Source organism: Danio rerio, chromosome 3 (assembly GCF_049306965.1).
Source record: "Danio rerio strain Tuebingen ecotype United States chromosome 3, GRCz12tu, whole genome shotgun sequence".
NCBI classification, from domain to species: Eukaryota; Metazoa; Chordata; class Actinopteri; order Cypriniformes; family Danionidae; genus Danio; species Danio rerio.
This window is the reverse complement of record NC_133178.1, coordinates 16,603,352-16,626,277: the sequence shown is the minus strand read 5'-3', so window position 1 is coordinate 16,626,277 and position 22,926 is coordinate 16,603,352. Positions and strand designations below refer to the sequence as shown.

At 35.3% G+C, this 22,926-nt stretch overlaps 1 protein-coding gene across 6 annotated transcripts in view; it reads right to left on the bottom strand.

Moving 5' to 3' along the window:
* Positions 1-22,926, bottom strand: part of znf385c (zinc finger protein 385C) — a 119,384-nt gene that overhangs the window by 19,333 nt on the left and 77,125 nt on the right. For all 6 annotated transcript variants that reach the window (XM_073944257.1, XM_073944258.1, XM_001921873.8 and 3 more), the window contains one exon: positions 12,972-13,188. In XM_073944257.1, the coding sequence (XP_073800358.1) occupies positions 12,972-13,188 (217 nt within the window). The remainder of the gene's footprint in view (positions 1-12,971; positions 13,189-22,926) is intronic.

The following is a 22,926-nucleotide window of genomic DNA, read 5'->3' as shown; positions in this document are numbered from 1 at the left end:
ATTTTGGTTATTATTTGACCAAAAGCAACCATAATACATTTGGCCTATGACCTAAATAACCAAAGGTGAACATTTGGCTTAAATCTGACATTTCAAAATACATTAATGGCTGTTTATCTTTCCAAGATGTAATACATTTTTTTTATATACTTTTAATATGTCTGTCTGTCTGTCTGTCTGTCTGTCTGTCTGCTGTCTGTCTATCTATCAATCTCTCTATCAATCTATCTATCTATCAAATAATCAACATTTAGAGCATGGCAGAATTGCATTAGCATATTTTCATCTGGCAGTATTAAGGGACTGCCTGAAAAAAAAAGTCAACACAGAATATAACATAGAGCGCTTCAGCTAAAAGCTTTCACTGAATAGATAAATGTAAATAGCCAATTAGCCAGAATATGACATGCTTTCATCCTGAAAAACTATGAACAAGGTAGGTAAAAGAAAATTCGGCGCAGACTATATTACAGTTTTTCTCAGCTTTAGTGCATTTCTAACAACACTATTTACATTTACACAACAGTTAATGCATTTCTCAAAACAATTAATACAAACTGCAAAACTTAGTTGATGACCTGCAAAAGCGTGTCACTCGCTCAAAATGGATAGCTCATTCCTCAAAAGCAAGTATTCATGTCAATGAAAGTGTCAGTGTCATCAAGATGAAAAGTCCAGACACCATTGTTTATGAACAAGATAGTCAAATGGCTTTGTCATGTTTTTATTAAGACAGTTTACGCTGTAAATATTTCCAATGTAAAAAAGTCAGACTTTGGTGACACGTCCTGAAACTGCTCAAGACAGAGCTATATAGTCTTTGCACAGCCATTTGAAAACTACAGTAAAGTTAGACATCACTGCATTTAGTGAGGTATCCGAATACAAGACACTGAATATGTATGTTTCACAGTTTTACTGAATTTGCTCTTTACAACCCTAATTTATTCACAGCATTGTGCAAAAGAATAATTACACTTTAAGTTGAGCTGTGCACAACTGTAAATAATATTGCACTACATATTGGAACTGAACCTACAACATACACAGGTCTGTAAATCATTCATGAACTTGTTCATTTTAGAAGACCTTTTAAGGAAGGTTTTTTATATATAGAATTTGCTTAGATTTTGACAACTAGTTCAATATTTCTGTATGTAATTCCTCAAGTAATGAAATGAGGACTTTTAGTTGTATATTAAATGACTATTCCGCATTCTCAAGTTTAGTTTATTTTGACTGACATGACATAAGCGCGAAGCAGTGCCGCAGTAGGTAGTGCTGTCGCCTCACAACAAGAAGGTTGCTGGTTCGAGCCTTGGCGCAGTTGGCATTTCTGTGTGGAGTTTGCATGTTCTCCCTGTTTCCCAGAGATGGATTGTAGCTGGAAAAGCATCCGCTGCATAAAAACGTGATGGATAAGTTGGTGGTTCATTCTGCTGTGGCGACCCCAGATTAATAAAGGGACTAAGCCGACAAGAAAATGAATGAATAAATGAATGACATGACATAAGTAAATGATAATGCTATAAAACAGCAGAGAGTTGTATAAAAGCAATTGATGCATGTACAAAAGCATTTGCAACTTGTTAAATGAGAAAATTCTACTATGATGTGCACAAATGACAAATTGTTTGGAGAAATGCATTAACGGTTGTGCAAATGTAAATAGTGTTATGAGAAATGCACCAAAGCCACTGAGAAAAACTGTAAAAGTACTAAAATAAGGGGTGTAAAAGTGAACATATTTAAAGAAATAAGGTTTATTATTTTGGTAGGACAGAAACAGGTTCTTCTAATTTGACATAATAAAAAAAATAATAATAATCTTAATGGGCCAGTTAATGCAAAAAATATAAATTCAGAATAAAATTTTACTTGTTTTTTTTTTCTTCTGATGAACATGGAATTTTCATGTGATTTTTCCAAGTAATCAAACAATTGAACAATTTAACTGCTGAATTCAATAATATTTAACCAGCAGGTACAGGATGACGTCATATTGACGTTTTACGACAACATCGTGGAGACTTTGCATTTTATTTGGAAATGAAAATTGTGTAGATGACAGAACCCAACATCAGGCCGACATCAATGTTCAACGTCCAACCTAAAATCAACCAAATATCAACATCTGATGGTGTAACAGCTTGACTTAGAGACATTACCACAATGACGTCTATCAGATGTTGTATTTTGGTTGCCATACCTGACGAATAAATGTCAGTATTTGACGTCAATATGACATTAGTTTAACATGTTGGCTCAACGTTGAATTTTTGATTACTTTTCAACACAAATAAAAATCAACCAAATATCAACGTCATTTTTTGTCGTTATTGGACATCAAAAGAATGTTGTCCTAATGCTGCGTTCACACCAGATGCGGATGAAGCGTCAAGCGTGAATTATTTACATGTTAAGGCAATGCAAAGATGCAAATCTCAGGCGAATGAAGTGGCTCGAGTTGATCATTTTGCACATTTGATGCACTTAACGCGTATCGTGAGATTCTCAGGAATCGCTCAAGTTGGAAAACCTGAAATTCAGTGGACATTCAAGAATCAACCAATCAAGGGCTTGCTCTTTTAGGGGAGTAATTATGACGCAGTGCCTGTTAATGATGTCCTGAGGGGAATTCCTCTTGCCAACACCGGTCATCAAACTCGGCTCAACTCAGTCTGAAGCATTGAAAGCCTTCATCATCATGTTTAGTTTCTGGAGAAGTTGATGAACTCACAGAGCCTGGTGCACCTCTGAATGGACTCAGACATAATGTCGAACTTATCTACGCTGTTGTTCAGCGTTCCTAACGCACATAATCACAGCTATTCTCTCAATAAAATCCATGTTAGCCATTTAACAACGAAGCTAGAATCACTGGGCAGACAGAAGCCCTGTAGATGATATGAATCCGCATCTATAGTAAAGTCAATTTGATGCAAGAATGAAGTGAATTTGACGTGCAGATTAAGCGAGTAAACTGAAAATGTTTATGCATCTATTTATGCGTGAATAATGAGATTCATTTGTGCATTCCATGTCTGGTGTAACCAGCATTAGACGCTAACTAGACATTGAATTTCAGTCACCTGACGTCATGACCCTAATCTAATATTAACGTCTTATGATGTTATGTGCCTGCTATGTTACACTAATAAGGAAGTTATTGTCTACAGTCAATTGTTTGATTATCAACATACTTCAAAATATCTTCTTTAGTTCAGCAGATGAAAAAAAAAAAAAACCAAAACGGTCAAGTAAAAAAAGGTCAAGTAAACGTTAAATCATATTCAGATAATCAATGTCGTCTGTTTTAACCCCTTCAGACCTGAATTATGTTCCAAATTTCAGAAAAATGGGGTGTCATGTGATGTCCATTGTAATGGACGCAGGGTCTGAAGAGGTTAATGTCTTTAACAGCATTACACGTTCCGGCAACACTTACAATAATGTTCATGTGCGTCTGGAGTTTATTTAAACACTCTGGTCACATGACTCTCTAAATAATACAGAATATGATATAGTTAACTCAAGAGTCGTTTGGTTCAGTAGTGGAAGAAAAAAATAGTAATCATGATCAATATTATAAACGAATGCTGTTGTTTTGACGCTTCTGAGGGCATCTCCATCTACACAACACATAAGAGGTGTTGGTGAATTTATGACCCATTCAAAAGCACAGCAATGACCTTTACAAGCACCGCAGGAGTCCTGATGCTTTAGTTTTGCTGAGTAATTTAACACAGGGATTAAACATGTGAAAACAGGTTTACGTGTGGGAGAAGTGGCCCATAAAGCTGTTCCTTCACACACTCTGTTGCGTTTTTGTGTGTGTGCAAAGATGTGGTGAAATCCTCCCCCTCTAGGGAATCACGTAGACTGATCCTTTAGTGCCTCATTGAGATTGAGATCATACCAATTGCCTTAAAAAAGGGGTTCCTGAGGGGGAATAGAGGAAAATGGAGCACGAAATGAAAATGAAAAGGTTGTGTGTGAGCACGTGTGTGTGGGTGGTTTGCCTTCACACCTGAAAGATGTGCGAAAGTTAATGAAATGGAGAGAATTGCCTTGGGTAACATTTGGTGACCGTCTCCCTATGGAGTGTGTGTGTGGGAGAGAGACTTTTAGTGGGCTCATATAACTGATGTTCTAAGACTAATGTGTTTTTGAAGACTGCTAGTGGATAGGGTTAAAACATGATGATTGGTTATCAGTACACTCCCCTATTAATTGATTACATTTAAGAGATAGTTCATTAATAAACCAAAACGCACCTTTTACTCAACCTTCAACCTGTTTACCAAATTTCTTTTTTCAGTTGAACAAAAAAATGAGCACAAAAACTAAAAAGACACAACAACCATTGGCATACAGGGTAAAAAAATAAAATACTATAAAAAGTCAATGACCTGCCAATTTAAACATTTTTCAAAATATCCTCAGGGTACATGCAGGCATCCTAAAGGCAATTTCAATAGCTTTTTAAGCTTTTTAAAAACCTTCTTTGAATATTTTAAGACCTTATCGCCTCTTCAAGTTCTAATCAGTATCAAACCTTTAACTTAATAAACAGTTGTAGTTAAATCAATGGAGCACAACCATTCTACAGAACAAAGAATAAATTACGAGGTTGCTTTCAGCGACAGGCTTCAGCCAACTCGTCTTTCTCCAACCAGGAGTATGCAAAAATGAAAAATGTGATTAAGACTTTTCAATACCTTTTAAGAGCCTTTATTTTCTCCAATTTTTCCTCAAATAATTGATTTATCAATTTGAATACTTTTTAAGACTCTGCGGACACCCTGATCTTAAGAAACTTAAATCGGGGAGTAAATGAGGACAGACCACTAATTTGTGAGTGAACTATAAAAAATGGCTAAAAGAAATACTGTAATCTCTTTTTATCAATTTAAAATTCAGAACATATTTGTGAACAGAACAAAAAAAAAAAAGTATATATTTTTTTATATTTCTCAGTGAATAGAAAATATTTTATTGCTAAATAAAGTGGTATAATAAACTGTTTAAGTAAATAAGAATAACATCTTTAGGAATAGAAAGATAATACATTTAAATTTAAATGAGGTGTTGCAACAAAAAATGTTTTTTTTTTTTAAATAAAAAATTCTACCAATTTATATACAAATATATTGTAATATTTTTGGTGCTGTCAATCGATAAAAAATGTACTTATTAATGGCACTTTTTTTAAATTAATCGTGATTAAAAGACTGAAACTTGTAATTTTTGCTATTCAAATGTATAATGTGAATTAATGTAAACGCGAAACAAAGAAACTATTAAAATTCCAAATATGATTGTTTATTAATATTTTTGTTTAATTTAAAAGGCTGATTATTTCCATGTAAACAACATACCTGCAATAAACCATCAAGATCCTCAAACTGTTGGCTTGAAATATTTATTACAGAAATAAAAACAGGCATGTTATATATATATATATATAATAAATAAATTAAAAACTTTTAAAAATTCAAATTACAGCCACTGGAAATGTGAAAACTGGAAAATTATAATAATAAAGTTATGACAAACAATTGCACTCATTGAAAAGTTGTATTGCTGATAGTTGAGAACATTAAATATAAAGTAGAAACAAGCCAATTGCTAAGACAGTCCAGTCTGTTGACATTATCAGGGGACATTGTGGCTCTTTTCCTCCATTAAAATATTATTTAATATTTTCTCTAACATTAATTTGGTGTATTACATTTTGCAGTGTTTTTAAGATATATTGTTAAATTAGGTCAAGTTTTGGCCTTAGTACTGACTAATCATATGTATGCAAATATATTAATGCATAGCATCCCATAGAAAAACAAAAGAGAGATCTGTGAGGAATGCTGAGCACTGTGTGTTTATCTATATTATTACATGTACAAAAGGATTATCCCCTCCTATGAATTATATTTTCTTTTTCAAATTTCCCAAATGATAATTAACAGAGCAAGGACTTTTTCAAAGTATTTCCTATAATATTTTTCTTCTGGAGAAAGTCTTATTTGTTTTATTTCAGCTAGAATAAAAACAGTTTTTCACACAAAAAAAAAATAAAATAAATAAAAACATTTTAAGGTCAAAATTATTAGCCCTCTTAAGCAATATTTTTTTTTGATTGTCTACAGAACAAACTGTTATACAATAACCCTAATCACTAACCTAAGTTGCCTAATTAGCCTAGTTAAGCCTTTAAATGTCACATTAAGCTGAACCCTAGAATCATGAAAAACATCTAGTCAAATATTATTTACTGTCATCATGGCAAAGATAAAAGAAATTAATTATTAGAAACGAGTTATTAAAACTATTATGCTTAGAAATGTGTTGAAAAAATATTTCTGTTTAACAGAAATTGGGGGGAAAATACAGGGGGGCTATTAATTCAGGAGGGCTAATAATAACATTTGAAGATTTTGGATGTTTTCTTTCCAACAGACTGAAAGAAACACTACCAAAAAGCACAGAGCATCTCAATTAAGATGTAAATAAAGATAAAATTGTCTTAAATCTTTTCATTTTTGACATTCAGCTTCAATCAAACGTGCATGTAAGGAACATGAGAGAACAGCATGACTACATTTAACTCCAGAGGATGAAAAATACACGCACACACTGAAAATGATGCGTGACACCCGACAGCGAGAGCACTCAAAGCGTTTCAATAGTGCTCATAAAATGGACTCGTTCCTCTAGAAACTTCCAGATCCCCCTCCCACCTCTGCATTTCCATTTCCAGCGTCTCTGGCTGGTAATAACAGCTGACGTGCTAGTGGAGTTGTGATTGGCTAATGCCGCTGCAGGCTTAATGATGGAGCAATGCTAATTTCATCAGGCAATCAGCTCAATTTGTGCATGTGTGTGTGCGCGTTTGCATAAGAGCGTTTCAAAATCCATTGAGTGATTAGCTCTTGTGTGTGTGAGACGTGTGTTATCTGTTAAATGAGAGCGTTAACCCATCAGAGAGCAAAATATCACGTTGTGACTGACTAATGCACGTTTGTGTCTGGTTTTCTGCGGTTTGTCAGTGTGTATTGTCATGAAAGCAGTCAAAAAGTGGTATATAGTTGAAAAACCTTGAGCAAAACCTTAAAAAAATTAATATATCTCAGAAGTCCTTGAATTTTGAATTGACTTACTGTTTTATATCAGTTTCATTTTGCTTTATTTATGTCATTCAACACATCACAATAGAACTGTAATGCAGAATGAAATTACGTTGCAACAGACCCAACAAGAACATAAAAAACATCATTATACAAACACTATAAAATCCTAACATGATAAAAAAGCTTTTATAATTCCATAAAAATCTGAAAATATAATTATATAATATATAACCTATTTTTTTAAAAAATCTCTGAAGAGAATAAAAGTTTGTTATCAGATTTAAAGTACTTTAAAACTAAATTTCATTATGGCTTCACATCAGTTAACAACACCAAGGATAAACTTAAAACTAGGGCTGCACAATATATCATTTGAGTATTGATATCGCAATGTGTGTATCCACAATAGTCACATTGCAAGATTAAATTATTTGTTAAAAATTAAAAAAAAAAAAAAATAGAATTTTCATATTACTGAATAAATGTATTATTTAATGATGACTGTGTTATTTTACGTTTCATTGTTACATTTTTGTATTTGAATACTGTTAGTCTCCACAGATAACCTCAAAGCATTGTTTGTTTCACTTTTAATTGGTTTAATTCAGATGACAATTTTTTTATTTTATGCCTTTGATAGCAAAAGCCTCTATATCCCGAGAACCAATCAGAAGCGCTTATCGAATCATCTGTTTCTATTGTAGCAGCACGCTGATTCGCCTGCTTTTATGAGCAGACTGCTTCATTCTGCTTTCGATTTTGATTTTAAAAGACGGAGTTTGATGAACTGGATAAGCCTGTCCGACTGTCAGTGAATAGCAAATAAAAACGTCCCTTACCTCATTAAAAGAAAAAGAAAACACAATGTGCAGTTGGAAGTGTAACATGCATTTATGTGTTTGTGTGCAGCGACGCTACTTTAAATGAGTCTGATTTACTATACATTAAATGGCAACCCAATTTCACGAAAGACAGAGTTAAGATGCTGTTCTTTTATCTCATGTGGATGCTATGAGAATAAACACAGGACCAAGACCTTGAGTATGGTGAGAATGAATGAATGACAGCTTATAAAACTGTCTGAGAGGCATTCCCTTTTTGCCCAGTAGGCCTACCCTGTGTTTTATTTGCTAATTAAAGCATTTTTAAAAAAGATAAATATAATGCATAAAACTATACATTATTTATATTACTTAATAATGCCTATAGATCTGATAAGCTTTTTATATTAATGGACCATGCACAGATATTGATGTTTCACAATGTTTTACATCATTTGATTCTACCAAGCTTAGCTCACAATGTTTGCAATGTTTACATTGCTCTACTGACATCAAATCTAAATCCTAAATACCAGAAATGACAACAGATTCTTTAGATTTAATTAATGTCAGTCTTAATGTTATTGATTAATGCACTTACTTGACAAACTGCATTCATTTATTTTCCTTCTGCTTATTCCCTGGTTTACCAACGGAATGAACAGCCACCTATTTGACAGATTTATATATTTTACATTTCAGGTGGTGTGTGTAATGTGTTTTATGTTTGGTTAAATAACTTCTAATGGTAAATTTTCCAATTGGTGGATTTAGAGGGTTTTGCATAAAAAGGAGACATGGATTTAGCTGGTTTTGAAGCAAAAGAAAACTTACCTAAAAAACAAGCAATTGTCTAAAGTGACATTTTGGAAAAAAGGTATTTTATTTGCTAGCTAAAAACCTTTTCATTACATATAAAATGAAACTTCTGAACCTAATCAGAGGAGCCTGATAGAAAATGCTCATTTACAAGAAAAGAGGTCTGTGGATTTACAGGTTTGTGCATCTGAACTCTTCATATACTGTATAAATACACTTGTCTTTCTGCTTCCTGTGTAGCATAAATAAATAATCCACCAGGGGGCAGAAGACAATGGAAGTTATAAAATCAAAAATGCAATATGCTAACGTTGTAGAATCCTTTAGCAAGCTATAACACTACAATATGGTAGAACTAGCATGCTAACATTATAAATACATATATAGTTTTAATTGGCAGAACCAAATGAACACAGCCCAACCTAAAAAAAACAAAGCAAAACAAAAAGGCGCTTATAGAGTATTAATATGCTGACTCACATTAACATAAGTCCAACTTTAAAATAAAAAAAAAATAGAAAAAACGCGTTGTGTGACTTCTGCTTTCTGTTTCAGCACTGCCTCAAGAATCTTTCAATGCACAAATACCTTTTAAGCATACAGTAACTACAGCTTTAAAATGAGTTTCAAATTGAGGTCACGTGAACCTGAAAATCTTCCTTTTAATGCCGATTAATGCTGATTTCGTCCCGACAAAGAAAGTCCACATTTGCTGAGTGTATACTTCTGCACGTGTATAGTATGAAGAGCGTTGGCATGTGCACTAATCCAAACACAAAAGCTTCACGACAAAAAAAATAGCACCGGCTAATCTCCTGGTTCTCCATCTCTGTAGCTCTTTTAAACTGTCTCTCGCTCTCTCTGTTCTCTCTTATCTAATCTCTCCTTTTCTTCTCCTCTGATTGTGCGCTCCTCTCGCTGTTGTGTCGCCGTGAATGGGGCCGAATATTAAAACGGGATTTGATGAGCTCCGTGTATCTTTTTGCCCTCTGCATTCACTTTCATTTGCTTTTTTTTTTTTACACACTCAAGGTTTGACTGTATGGAGTCTCTCACTTCATTCGTAGTTGGTTTGCTTTTCAAATCATATTCTGTAGATTCGGTGGCCGAGGTGAAGAAAGGAAGAGTTTAAGAGGGATGAAAAGGTAGAGATTATTGGAGAGGGGCTGCTTTTAAGCTGTCTGTCGGCTTGTTGTTCTGCTCTCTGCGTCACAGCACTTCCCCGCAACAAGAGGAAAGTCAAGTCTTTCAGTCAGAAATGAGAAATTCACTAAAATCCACAGGATCCTGAAGAGTGTGGAGGATATTCAGTGCAGTGATGGAGCTACAAGTCAGCCAAATTAACAATTCTTTTAAAAAGAACATTGTAATATTTTAAAATATATATCATTTTCCAGTAGATAAAGTGTTGTTTACATAACCACTTTCCGCTAAAAATGAAAATCATTCATTTTTATGATATCAGTATTTTGGGGGCTTTGAAAATGCTAACGTTCAACCCATGCTCGGTGGAAATATGTCTCCTACATTTTTGCCAAACAATTCAAGCTATTATGATGATCTGTTTTTGTTTAATGGCATGTCAGTAGTCCTGACCAAGAGCAACTAATGATATATTGTAGCATTTTTTTTTTTGCCCGTTTTTGGCTCTTTTTCACACTACAATGATTGCTTTGGTTCGAACCAGTTGGAAAAAAAAAGAAAAGTAAATGCAGTCATGTGACAAAATCCACATCACTCAATGGCCAGATGTAATTGAATGTTTTTCCTAAGCTGCTTTTTTATTGGTCAGAATTAATTTGCAGAAAAATGCCAATGTAACTCCTGCAAGAAAACAAACTGTCAGACAATTTTTGTGACAACTTTTACTATGGAGGGACGACTGCGCTGGCTGATTGTATCCCTTGTCATTGTATACTATATAGTTTGTTTACATCACTTTAGACGAAGTATACATTTCAAGAATGAAGCTGCAACTAGAAAACAATGTTTTAATGCAGGGGCTCCCAAACTTTTCAGTCGCGATCCCCAAAGTGACAATGCCAGTTACTTGCGACCCCCAATATCCTCGGAGGTGGTTATAATTACATAAACCTTACATGCAATGGCGCGCACATACCAATCGACCAAAGTCTATTCTTTGTTTTATTTTTGTATGTATGTCAGTGCTGTAAACAAGCCAGACAGTTTAACCTGGTGTTATAAAATCAATCTGCTGCATCTGATGCTATTGCTGTGTCTTTAATATAATGTAATTACCTGAGAAGAAGCAATCCAATAGAACTAGTAACTATAAGCTATTATAGTAACTATATAGTAGTATATAGTAACCATTTTTTCTCTTCAGTAGGTTATGGATAAAATACGGTCTTTCTTTTGGTTTAATAAAAATAAATAGATTTTTGGAAACCACCAGGCGACCCCCCTTCATTGTCCTGCGACCCCTCGGGGGGTCCCGACCCCCACTTTGAGAACCATTGTTTTAATGCATTGCAAATGGCAAAGGCGCATTGCAAGTCACTTCAATTGAGCTAAACGGCCACATGGTCATCTTCTGGAAATATTACCAACAATCCATCAGGTAATGTTTTTTCCCTCTCTCTTTCTCTCTCTCTCTCTCTGTTTAAAACCATTGGTAAAGCGCTGTCAACAAATATTTTTTCCTCCACATCCCATAATGCACAGCGCATTGGACTACAACAGCTGGATTAGTTCACAAAGGTGCAGTACTTTTTGCGGTTGGGTCTGTTCTAGTTTGGATCCTGTTCTCACCACAAACGAACTGCTCCAGGGTTCGTCTGAAAGCGAACCTCTTAAGGGAGGTCTCAGTGTGCTTTTTTGGTCTGCTTTTGATGCGCACTTGAGTGCGATTGCTACATTCACATCTGCCCAAACGAACCACAGCAGAATGAACCACCATAAATACTTTATATAATTTATAAACTAAAAGAACATATTTTTATTCATTAATCCATTATTCATTTTCTTGTTGTCTTAGTCCATTAATTAATCTAGGGTCGCCACAGCGGAATGAACCGCCAATTTATCTACCATATGTTTTGTGTAGAGGATGCCTTTCCAGCTGCAACCTAACACTGGAAAACATCCATACACACTCATTCACACACATACATGGCCAATTTAGCTTACCCAATTCACCTATAGAGCATGTCTTTAGACTTGTGGGGGAAACTGGAGCACCTGGAGGAAACCCACGTGAAAACGAAAAGAACATGCAAACTTTACACAGAAATGCCAACTGACCCAACCGAGACTCGAACCAGCAATCTTCGTGCTACCTGCTGCGCCACTGTGATGGCCAAAATATTTTTAAATGTATATAAAAATAATAATAACTCTAATACTAATAACAATGTTACAATTTTCTCATAAATGTATAACAATGTAATATAATGTTAAATTCAATACACAGTGTTTTCACTCATTTTTAACACGGATACATTTGTATGAAAACGTGCTCAGGGATGCATTTTTGATAACCAAGAAATATGTGCTTCTGGGTATATTTGCCTGCATTTTGTGTGTAAAATAAATGCTATAGTCTGCTTGGTAGCTCACTGTAAACGCTGCTAGATTTGTGAGGTGGAATTAAGCAGACAGGGGCTTTGAGTATGGCAAAGCTCTGGTTCTTGAAACCAGAAAAAAACAAAACCCCAAAAATGCAGTGTGATGTCATGGTAGAAGCACACATGTTTCTGATGGCTTTTCTCTTCTAGTTTGCTTTTGAAAACCCTCTCGGTTGGGTTTAGGGAAGAGGTTGTGTGGGTCAGTTGATATCGAGCTTGCATGGCAAAAAGCCAACTGACTTTTTTCATGGATGCTTACAAGAAGGACGTTAATCCAGAAAATGTACACAGAGACCTTTGATGGATTTACAAGAGAAATGGCACGTATGAGAAAACATGGCCCCATAACATATTTGAGATTGTCAAAAATGTACATGGCGTCTTCTAGTGAATTTGTGAAAACAAAATGTGCAAGACGACGTTTCCAGGGTATAAATTTCTTGGTTCTCAAAAATGTAGCCCTGGGCACATATCTCTAATGAGCCTGGGTTGCTTGCATATTTTCCAAGAGGATTACAGAAATCCAATGCATTAAATGGATCCTGTAATACATTTTAATCATGCATCAAGGCAGTTTTTGTACAGTTTGCTAATTTTTAAAAAAGTCCACTTACTTCCTTCGATGGCGGTGTCGTCCAGCAGGGCTGGTGGTGGATCTGGAGCGCTGGCCTTCACTCTCTCTCTTTCTTTATCTCTCTCTCTGTCCTTCTCTCGCTCTCGGTTGTGGTGGGAGTTGTCCTGTTGTCGTCTCTGCTGTTTGTTCTTCTGAGCCTCCAATGCCTTCAGCTTGCGAGCATGTTTATGGCCTTTATAATGAGCCTCGGCCTGATTCTAAAGAACGACAGGTGGAAACAGAGCGAGTGAAAGATCTGCAAAACTATATGAAGCTTCACAATTCACAAGACACCACTATTCTAGTGTTTCACCGAACAGATGTCCAGCAGGTTTCTGTTTTATGTGTCTACTTGGGAATTTACTAACTACAACACATAGATATATATACACTAGATATCGCATACAGACCCTGAGTATGGGTTAATACTGCCGCCACATTTGTACAGTGCTCCCAGGACAAAAGTCATTCAACCAACCTAGACAAGACCAAGTCAATGTGAAGATGCTGGACTTTAGTGCTGTGTACAGGTGTAGTAACAAGCAAACAAAGAAAACAAAGCACATAGGCCTAACATTTCATAGGTAAGATTTAGTTTTTTATGATTTTGTATGTTACGAACTTTTATGCTAACATACTGATGATAATACAGTCACCTACTGCACTGACCATATGGCAAAGTAGCACCAACTCACACTAAACTCTAGACTTCTGCTAGTTTTGTTGAATAAAACAAACAATGTAAATGAAATGACAACAAGATGCTGCGTTGCCTTGTATTATTGTCGGCTAAGTTAACGAGTCGTTCATAACGAAGATTCTTTCACAAATGAATCGCTTCTTACATTACATTTAGAAGTGAAAGCAGGAGAGGGGCTGTGTTTCAGGACACGGATTAGATTAAATTTAACAGGGGAGGAGGATAATACATCTCCATGCACACAAACACATGCTCTTTGTTAGGAATGCCTATGCGCTCACTTATGCATCAGTGTAGAAATCAGATGTAAAATTATAACTTTCGTAATAAAAAATATATATTTGCACACTGACCACCACAAAAACTCCCGATCATAGATATGTGTATATATGTGGGTATATTTATGGATCTGGATGGCCAGTCCTCCACATTCATTTCAAAGGAGCGCTACCCTGTACTAAAATTGTGGCTCTATTGACGCATTCCTTCCATTAGACAACAATAGCGTAGACGCCATCTAATGTAAATATCTATGACTACAACATTATGTATTTTTGAGTGATAACAATGAGTGATGTATTTATTTGAAAACATTTTTAAAATAAAATAGAAAGTTTCCTCTATTTTGGCCACTCATTAACAACACAAACACATTTTTTTCAGGGTCCAAAAAAGCTAACTTTTGTAAACATGTTACAATGTGCAGATTTTTGAAGATGATAACTTTATTAGCTCTGTGTACATTGCATAAGTAATGATATCTCCTAAATATTCCTAAAACTAAGTAGATGGTTATCGATTTTAGAGAGGGAGAGCACAAAGCAAAACTCATCTTATGTTAATTAATGTGGAAGCAAATTAAGTTAGTAACAAATTATAAATATTTGGGTGTGTTGTTGGACAACAAAACAAAGCTGAATGAACAGACAAAACCAAAAAACTACTTATTCACAAAATAACACACTGAACATATGCATATACTGTGTGTTTAAATGTTACATGCACGCACATACGCACGCACGCACGAACGCACACACACAGAATAGACAGTCTGTGTGAGAATGATAAGAGTGAATGCCCAGCAGAGGGCCTGAATTACAATCGCAGGTGTCAGACCAAACACACTTTATAATTACACTATTGATCAAAGTAGTCTGTGAGCGAGAGATAGTGATTGGCACTGTTATGTATTCAGACACACATATTGGCTAGTATATTATTTCGACACCACTTTAACACTTTTTTTCATTGAAATATCCAAAACCACTCTACGCTATTATTTATTTTGCTGAATTATATACTTACGTTATCACATTATTAAAAGTTTTGAAGAATGTTCAAATCAATTGTGGACTGTGGCATAATAAAAGCTGTTGCATTCATGCGGTTGTCACTCATCAGCAATTGCTTCGTCTCATTTTGTTTAATGGCTTTCAGTGTTATTCTGCTTCATACTACCATGATAATAAGACCCAGGATTGGGTTTTAAAAGAGTTTTACCAGGCAGCAAGAATGCTAAATTACCTTATATGTGATAACACTTGGTGGCGGCATGGTGGCTCAGTGGTTAGCACTGTTGCCTCACAGCAAAAAAGGTTGCTGCTTCGAGTCTTGGTTGGGCCAGTTGGCATTTCTGTGTGGAGTTAGGGTTATGGTTAGTCTCCATCACAGTCCAAAGACATGCGCTATAGGTGAATTGGATGAACTAAATTGGCTGTAGTGTATGCATGTGTGCTTGAACGTGAGAGGGTATGGGTGTTTTCCAGTACTGGGTTGTGGCTGGAAGGACCGAAGCAAAATTATTGAGTGAATGAGATCACACTTTGTGAGTAGTGTTACTTTCGTAAACAAAAACTATGAATAAATAAAATCTGTCAACGAACCTTTATCACGTGACGAAAATGAGAGGAGACGTGACAAAAATGCTGGTCATGATGACTATAACTAAATGTATACTGCAATAATGCAATAACTGTGGTTTACAAAACAAAAACTATGCTAAAGTTTCTCTTCATTTTCGTTGACTAAAACGATAGGAAATTTAACTTTATAACGCTATTTTGTTTTGTTTAGTCACAATATTATTATTATTATTTTAGAATAAGCTCAAACTGTGCAGACACAGGCAACATCACTTCCTCTAACCGCACTCATTATATATGATTTTATTTTATTTAGAATTATTTACAGATTATTTCGAAGATGACAACAAACACACACATGCTAAGAAAGCTCGATGAGAGAAAATGAATTGACACTTGGAAAAACTTTCATTACAATCAGGTAGAAAAGAAAACGTACTAAAACGAAACTTTTCGGCGACCAGAAATGTCTTCGTCAGTTTTTGTTGATTAAAACTAAACGAAAATAGTCATGAATGATTCTGACTAACATAAGACTGAAATGCTCAGACTTTTAGTCGACTAAAACCTGACTAGACTGAAGAGTATGAACGTGACTAAAATGAATAAAAACAAAACTGTTAGCCTCTCAAAAAGACTAAACTAAAACTAAAGGTGTAGTAGGTGATTGCCTTCAGAAACATTTTTTGTTGTGCTGGTTGAAAGTCTCTTAACATGTCAATAGTAATGATTAAAGTAAAGGATCTAAACTCTTTTAGTCACGCAAAGCTTATGTAGATTGTGTTGTTTTACGAATGGGCTATATGCATAGAAGTGTTGTTCAGCCACTGAAATCTTCCTGCGAAAGACTGATGTGAATATTTTCAGTTTCATAAGGGGCCTTTTACAGCATCGATAATGTAGATTTTTATTTAGTTTAACAACAAAACATCAGTAAACAGCGCTATTCCACCTAGCCTAACTACATAACTGAAAACGTGCTAGATATAATGCAGTTTTTCGTTCGCAATTGTAGTATTATAAAGACTATAAAGATTTCTAACTGGCAAATGACATGATCTAGTGGGTCTGTATCATCTTTAATGCGCTCGTTCAAGATTTCAGGAGGCGTGGCTTTGAACGATAGGGTAGGCATTGTATTTAAAAGATACCATGCTAACCGATTAGCATTTAGCAGATAACCTACTGCCACCAAGGCCACCAAAAACAACACAACGGAGCGTTTCGAAAACGCTGGAGAGGCCGTTTTCATTCTGAAACGCAGCTGCTCCGTCTCAGTGTGGATGATGGAAAACGGAGACATTTGAAAACGGAGGCGGGGCTGCAGACATTCGCCTCTCTGATTGGGGCTTTTCCTGAATATTAAGTAGCCTAACACGCACAGTTCAGTCCTGCATCTTCTCCGTGTAAGTTAAAACTTCGCAAGTTTGATCATGGCTGCAGTCTCTTCTTCTCAGTTTGATATGGAAAACAGACTATACCGAGGACACGGGTAAATCTTCAAAGGCAACAGTGTACTTTATAACTTCATTCACATCACCCTGGCTACGTTGTTTTACTTTCTCAACAATAAAATGTAAACATGATATAAGGAACTGCCTATTTTCATTTTAATATTAACAACTAAACAGACAGCAGAAATGTTGAGGCGTCGTGCTGCAAATATGAGCGTCATCTTCACTGTGTGCATATTTATAACAAAACGGAGCCTACAACAACTGCCTCCTTTCAATTTCAGTGAAAATACGAAACACACCCTCTCTTTGCTGAATATCAGTTTTAATCGATAATGGCCATTATAAAAGTATAACATACAATAAGTTTATACATTATAGGAAATAAAGGCAAGCGATCAGTCAATATACAGAATGTACGTGCTTACATTAATCATTAACTTATCTTTGCGCTTAGCCAAAACACGTTACCTGAGAACAAGTAATAGATTCCAATGTCCAATGAATATGTCGTTAAATAAAGACAACAAGATGAAAGAAATATTCCGTTTAATAAATATAGTGAGGTTAGATCCAGCGGGAGATGCTTGATGAGAAGTCCGACTAGCACAGCTCTCATCTGGGTAGATTGGCTACAGCGCTTGCCTGAGTGTGTGTGTGTGGTCACGTGATGTGCGTTTTCAGCGTTTTGGTGTGGACGGAGAGCTGTTCAGAAACGCTGGGTGAAACGCGAGTGTGGACGCGGATCGTTTTCATTCTAAAACGCCGTTTTAAAACTAAAACGCACTAGTGTAAACGGGGCCTTAATGGTAATGGGGCGTGGTTAAGAATATATTGTGGCTGAAGCAGTCAAACTGACATTATTAGGGAAGGACCGCCACTCCAAACACTGAAGCAAATGATTAGACTTTGGTTTACATGTTTGGTTAAAGGTTACCTATAGAAACGCTTAGTTTCAGTGGATTAACAGCACCAATTAATTGTTCACCTAAAGAACATCTATGTGCACTAGCAAAATAAACATGGTAAACATGATTTCACACAAACTTTATTCTAAAAACATGAGCATTTTTAAACATTAGCAATGTTCTAGAGCCACAATACAGATTTCTGCTGAAATATTTGGAAATAATTCAGCATGTAATTAAACCGATCGTAAGCTGTTGACACGCTGAGCTGAGAGCCCTTATTGCGCGCTTTAAAAACTGATTTGATTTCTGAAAACGACACAAACGCTATTTAAAAACCACAGAAGTGTCATTTAAAACTGTAAATGGATTGGCAGTTGGTTAAAGTTTTTTTTTAAGTTGCGATGCAAAGCTGACAGTCAGTTCATCAAGGGAATCGGAGGCTAATATCAGCGCAGAAATGAGTCTGTGGGCCCAGAGGGAGTAATCAACCCGCTCCAATCCTCTTAAGTGCTTAGCAGATGAGATGACCCTCATCCGGGACGAGGACGACACTGTCTGCTCTCAACAGATCAGGAGGAGGATGCTAACATGCGCACGAGCACACAAAAACACACACGCACACACACAATTTCTCTAAATGTATAATTTATGGTTTTGTGTTTGAGTGTGTTATGACTAAAGTTTATTTATTTATATTTTGTTGCGCATTGCATGTGTGTTTTCTTTCTGTTATTCCATAGGCTCTCATTCCAACGTTACATGCTCTGATTGGCTGCTGGTTGCGGAGGCCTATAAAAAGGAACTTCCGGCAGGGTTTGGGAAGCTCATTTTCCGTGTGACGGTTTCTGGGAGTGGAGCTCCTGGATTTCCCTTACCCCTACGGCCGACGACCAACTTTTAATCTTGTACCATTGTTCATGCGTTCAACTTTTTTGAGAGTTTGAGCTTGTAGGATTGGCCTGCCTATTTAATTTATTCCTTTACTTTTGGCTATGTTTATGTTTAGGGAGAAAAGTAAACTTCCTGTATTTTTCTTTAAATATTTATAGGTAATTTAGATCATTTAAATCTGCGGTTCTAACATTTTTTTCATCAAGTATCACCTCAGAAAAAAATTGTCTCTCAAAGTATTACCATAATGACCGGTATTAAAATACAGTAGTGTAGTAGGCCTGATGAAGCAGCTACAGCTCTGCACAGTTCAAAAACAAGGCAGATTAATTCCTATTATTAAGAATATTTATTATTGTTAGCCACTTAAACATTATAAACAGTTTGAACATTAACACTGTACTGTGCTAAAACTAAACAAAAAAAATAAACAAACAAACAAACAGTCAAATAAAATGTCAACATTTAAATTAAAATGTGCTTTTAAAAGTTACCGGTAATTAAAAATGCTACTGTTCTTAAAAAGTAAAAGAAAAACTCCTGTACTTAAATGTAAAGTATTAACATAGTAGCCTATTCATCAAAACCTGGACATGTTGCTTGCACCTCATAAATAAATATAGGCAATATGTCATCATTTTCATTTCTAATTACTTTTGATAAATTTTTAAATGTTGCATGTACATATTATTTATTTGATTCCTCTGTGTACCACTAGAAGGAAGCCCGCATACCAGGTACACGTACCACAATTTGAGAACCACTGATTTAAATGATCATTGTTTGTTATTCTGGCCTGTGTCCACCCTCAAGAGATGCTTATTTAAAGTTACTATTTTCTATAAAAAAATCTATTCAATTACTCAATTACTATTCAAGTTGAATCTATTCAATTACTGAGTGTCCGAGTTGGGTTGTCAACCGAAGTGACCTTTTGCATTACGTTTCTGCTTTGTTTGGGAAATCCACCACCCACAACATTTGTTTTCTGTTTATTATGCCCATGCTGTTTTCCCCTAGACTTGGGGCGTAATAGAGTGAAATGTCATTTCTGTTTCATTCTAAAGGAATTTCATTTAAATTTAATACGTTTATGTGCACCTATTTAGAGCATGTTTGCATAAAATGGCCAAGATTCGAAACGGAATCAGAATTAAACAAATATTACTGAATTTTAATGTCCTGATCCAAAGAAAAATTGATTGTCACTGGTTCCATAATGTGTGTTTGTTCAGTTTGGTGTTGTTATTCTGTAAAATTAGCAGACAGATTTCACGTAGCCGCCATTTTAAAAGCGAAATCGAGGCTGCGGTGAGAAGAAACCGGGAAGTATCGCTTGAAGTTACACAGAATTGCTGTGTACCTGGCTGTATATCTTATTAGAGAAGAGAAAGTGAGAAATTGAACGTTTCACCGCCTTCCGAGTGACCGAGTGATATCAGGCCTCATTTTCAGCTAAGTTAAGGGAAATGGCACTAGTTAGCTAACTTTTTCTTTCCCAAATGCATGATTTAGATGCCATTCATCAAACTCAAGTTAAAGAACTGATTCTTTAATTATATTAGACTTGTCACGATACTGAATTTTTGAACTGAAATGTGAAAAAAAGTCAATTTCCTGCTAACATTTAAGCACTGTTGAGCGCATTCTTAAACACTGCTGATTTACTGTAGTATTCACCTCTGCTAAACAGAAAGGACTGTGATTGGCCATGAAGGTAATCAGTTCCCTGCATACCGATGTTGACCGAGTGCAAATGCAGAAGAGCAGACATAGCTTTTAAACACTCCAGTGTCCCTGTTTTTGTGTTTGCACTCAGTGAAAAGCGGCAAACTGATGAACTTCACGGCCAATCACAGTCATTTCTGTTGAGCGCTGGTGAATACTATGGCAAATCAGTTGCGTTTAATAATGCGCTCAACGGCACTTCAATGTTAGCAGGATATTGTTTTTTTTTTTAATTTCAGTACCAGGAGATCACTATTACAGACAACACGATGGTGTGCAACAAAGGACTGCATTGTTTTAGCAGGGAAGTGTCCCCACGGTGTTTGCCTGGTGTCATGAACTGAAGCCTAGGAGGACATTTATGCATATTACTCTTAAAGCGATTGTGATTTTGTTTGATGCCTAAAATACTTTTTAGTGTTTAAATTTACTGAATGACATTAAAGTGATGTTTACACCACATCACTGCAACAAGCTGGAGGTTTGTAGTACCTGCAGTCTCGCTTTCTTTTTTTAAAATGGTGACCGTGTGAATTATAAGTATACTTAATAAAAAGTAAATATATTTTTTATTACAAAAATGTATTTTTATTTACAATTTATTCATCAAAAAAGTTTATGTTTTCCCAAAACATATGATTTAGAACAAGTTTTTTTTCACTATTAATAATAATAATATAATAATAATTAAAAAAAAATCTGCATATTATTCCGGAAGGATCATGTGACAACAAAGACTAAAGTAATGACTTGAAAATGCAGTTTTAAAATCAAAGACATACATGAAGGAACTAGATTATAGGAAATAAAAATACATTATAGGAATCTAGTTTGAAAAATAGACTGTAAAAAAATCTGTAATCTCACGGTTTGTTTCTGGTAGATGGGGTGCTGTGAAAAAAAAAAGTAAAATAACGGACATTAAATTACAAAGAATTACTGTAAAAAAATGGACATTAAATTACAAAAATGTACTTAAAATAAAATTTCTGGTATATTTCTGTCATTTAATGTTCGTTAATTTACAGTATATTTCTGTAATTGAACTGCCGTTGTTTTACTGTTTATTTCCAGCACCCCAGCTGTAAAATTGTAGATAGTTATTGATAGTTTGTTTTTTAACTTTGTGGTCAAAAGTTATTTTACATTGCAATAATCTTTCAAAATATTGTTTTTTTTTACATTACATCTGTATTCCACTTAAAAATTCAATTGAACAAATAGTCACGAATAAACAATTCAATTCAATTCAATTCAGCTTTATTTGTATAGCGCTTTTACAATGTAGATTGTGTCAAAGCAGCTTCACATAAATGGTCATAGTAACTGGAACAGTGTGGTTCAGGTTTTAGTGTTTAAGTTCAGTTCAGTTCAGTTTAGCTCAGTTCAGTGTGATTTAATCATTACTGAGAGTTCAAACACTGAAGAGCAAATTCATCGATGCGTAGCTCTACCAATCCTGAACCATGCAGGTTCAGTGGCGACAGCGGAGAGGGAAAAAAAAACTTCACCTGATGGGAGCAACATGTAGCAATAAAATAGACATTTTACATTTGCACTATTTGTCAAATAAAATACATCATCTCTTTTATTTACAGTTTTGAAAATTCATGTAATAAATTCTGCTTTGGTGAGCAGATGATCTTTCCATGACCACCTCAAAACGCTAGTACACACTTCTAGTAATTTCTTTTTTAATAGACCATGTTAGTTAAACATGGAGTTGACTGGAGTTATTCAAACAGAATACTATACTGTACCAGATACTGTAATAAATGAACGGACACAACAGTGAGAGTCAGATAAAACAACAGACAGACAAGCCAACAGAGAAACAGAAAGACAGAGAGAGGAGAGTGTTGTACCCTGAACCACAAGCAGTGGGAAACTAATGAGCGATTGATATACTTTCAGACGTCTAACTGAGCAAACACTGCTGGCTTTCCACACGCAGAATGTATCTGGGCTAAAAAAGCACAGACCAGCAGTGAAATCTGAACCGCAGATCTGCAAATGACATCCTTATTCGATAGTTTTGTCCCACAGCTTGTGAGAAACATATAGATTAATTTTCATGGCTAAACAAATGATGTGAACAGGACATGTCTAAGTAGTATATTTGTTCCTGCTGCTCGCAATAGCGCAGCTGTGCTATCATGGCAACACTGCTAAAATAAAGACTCACTTTCAATAAAATGTGCTTAATTTATTAGGTCACTTTTTAAGATCAAGATATTGTGTGACATTTAATATTTATATATTATTTAATTTTGTATAATATTTAATCAAATAATAAATCATTCTTACAATTAGTAAATAATCATAATAATTATAGTTTTAGTTTTGGTCCAAACATTTTCAATTCAGTGCTTGTTAAAAAAGAAATCTGTTAACTGCTTAGAAGCAGGCC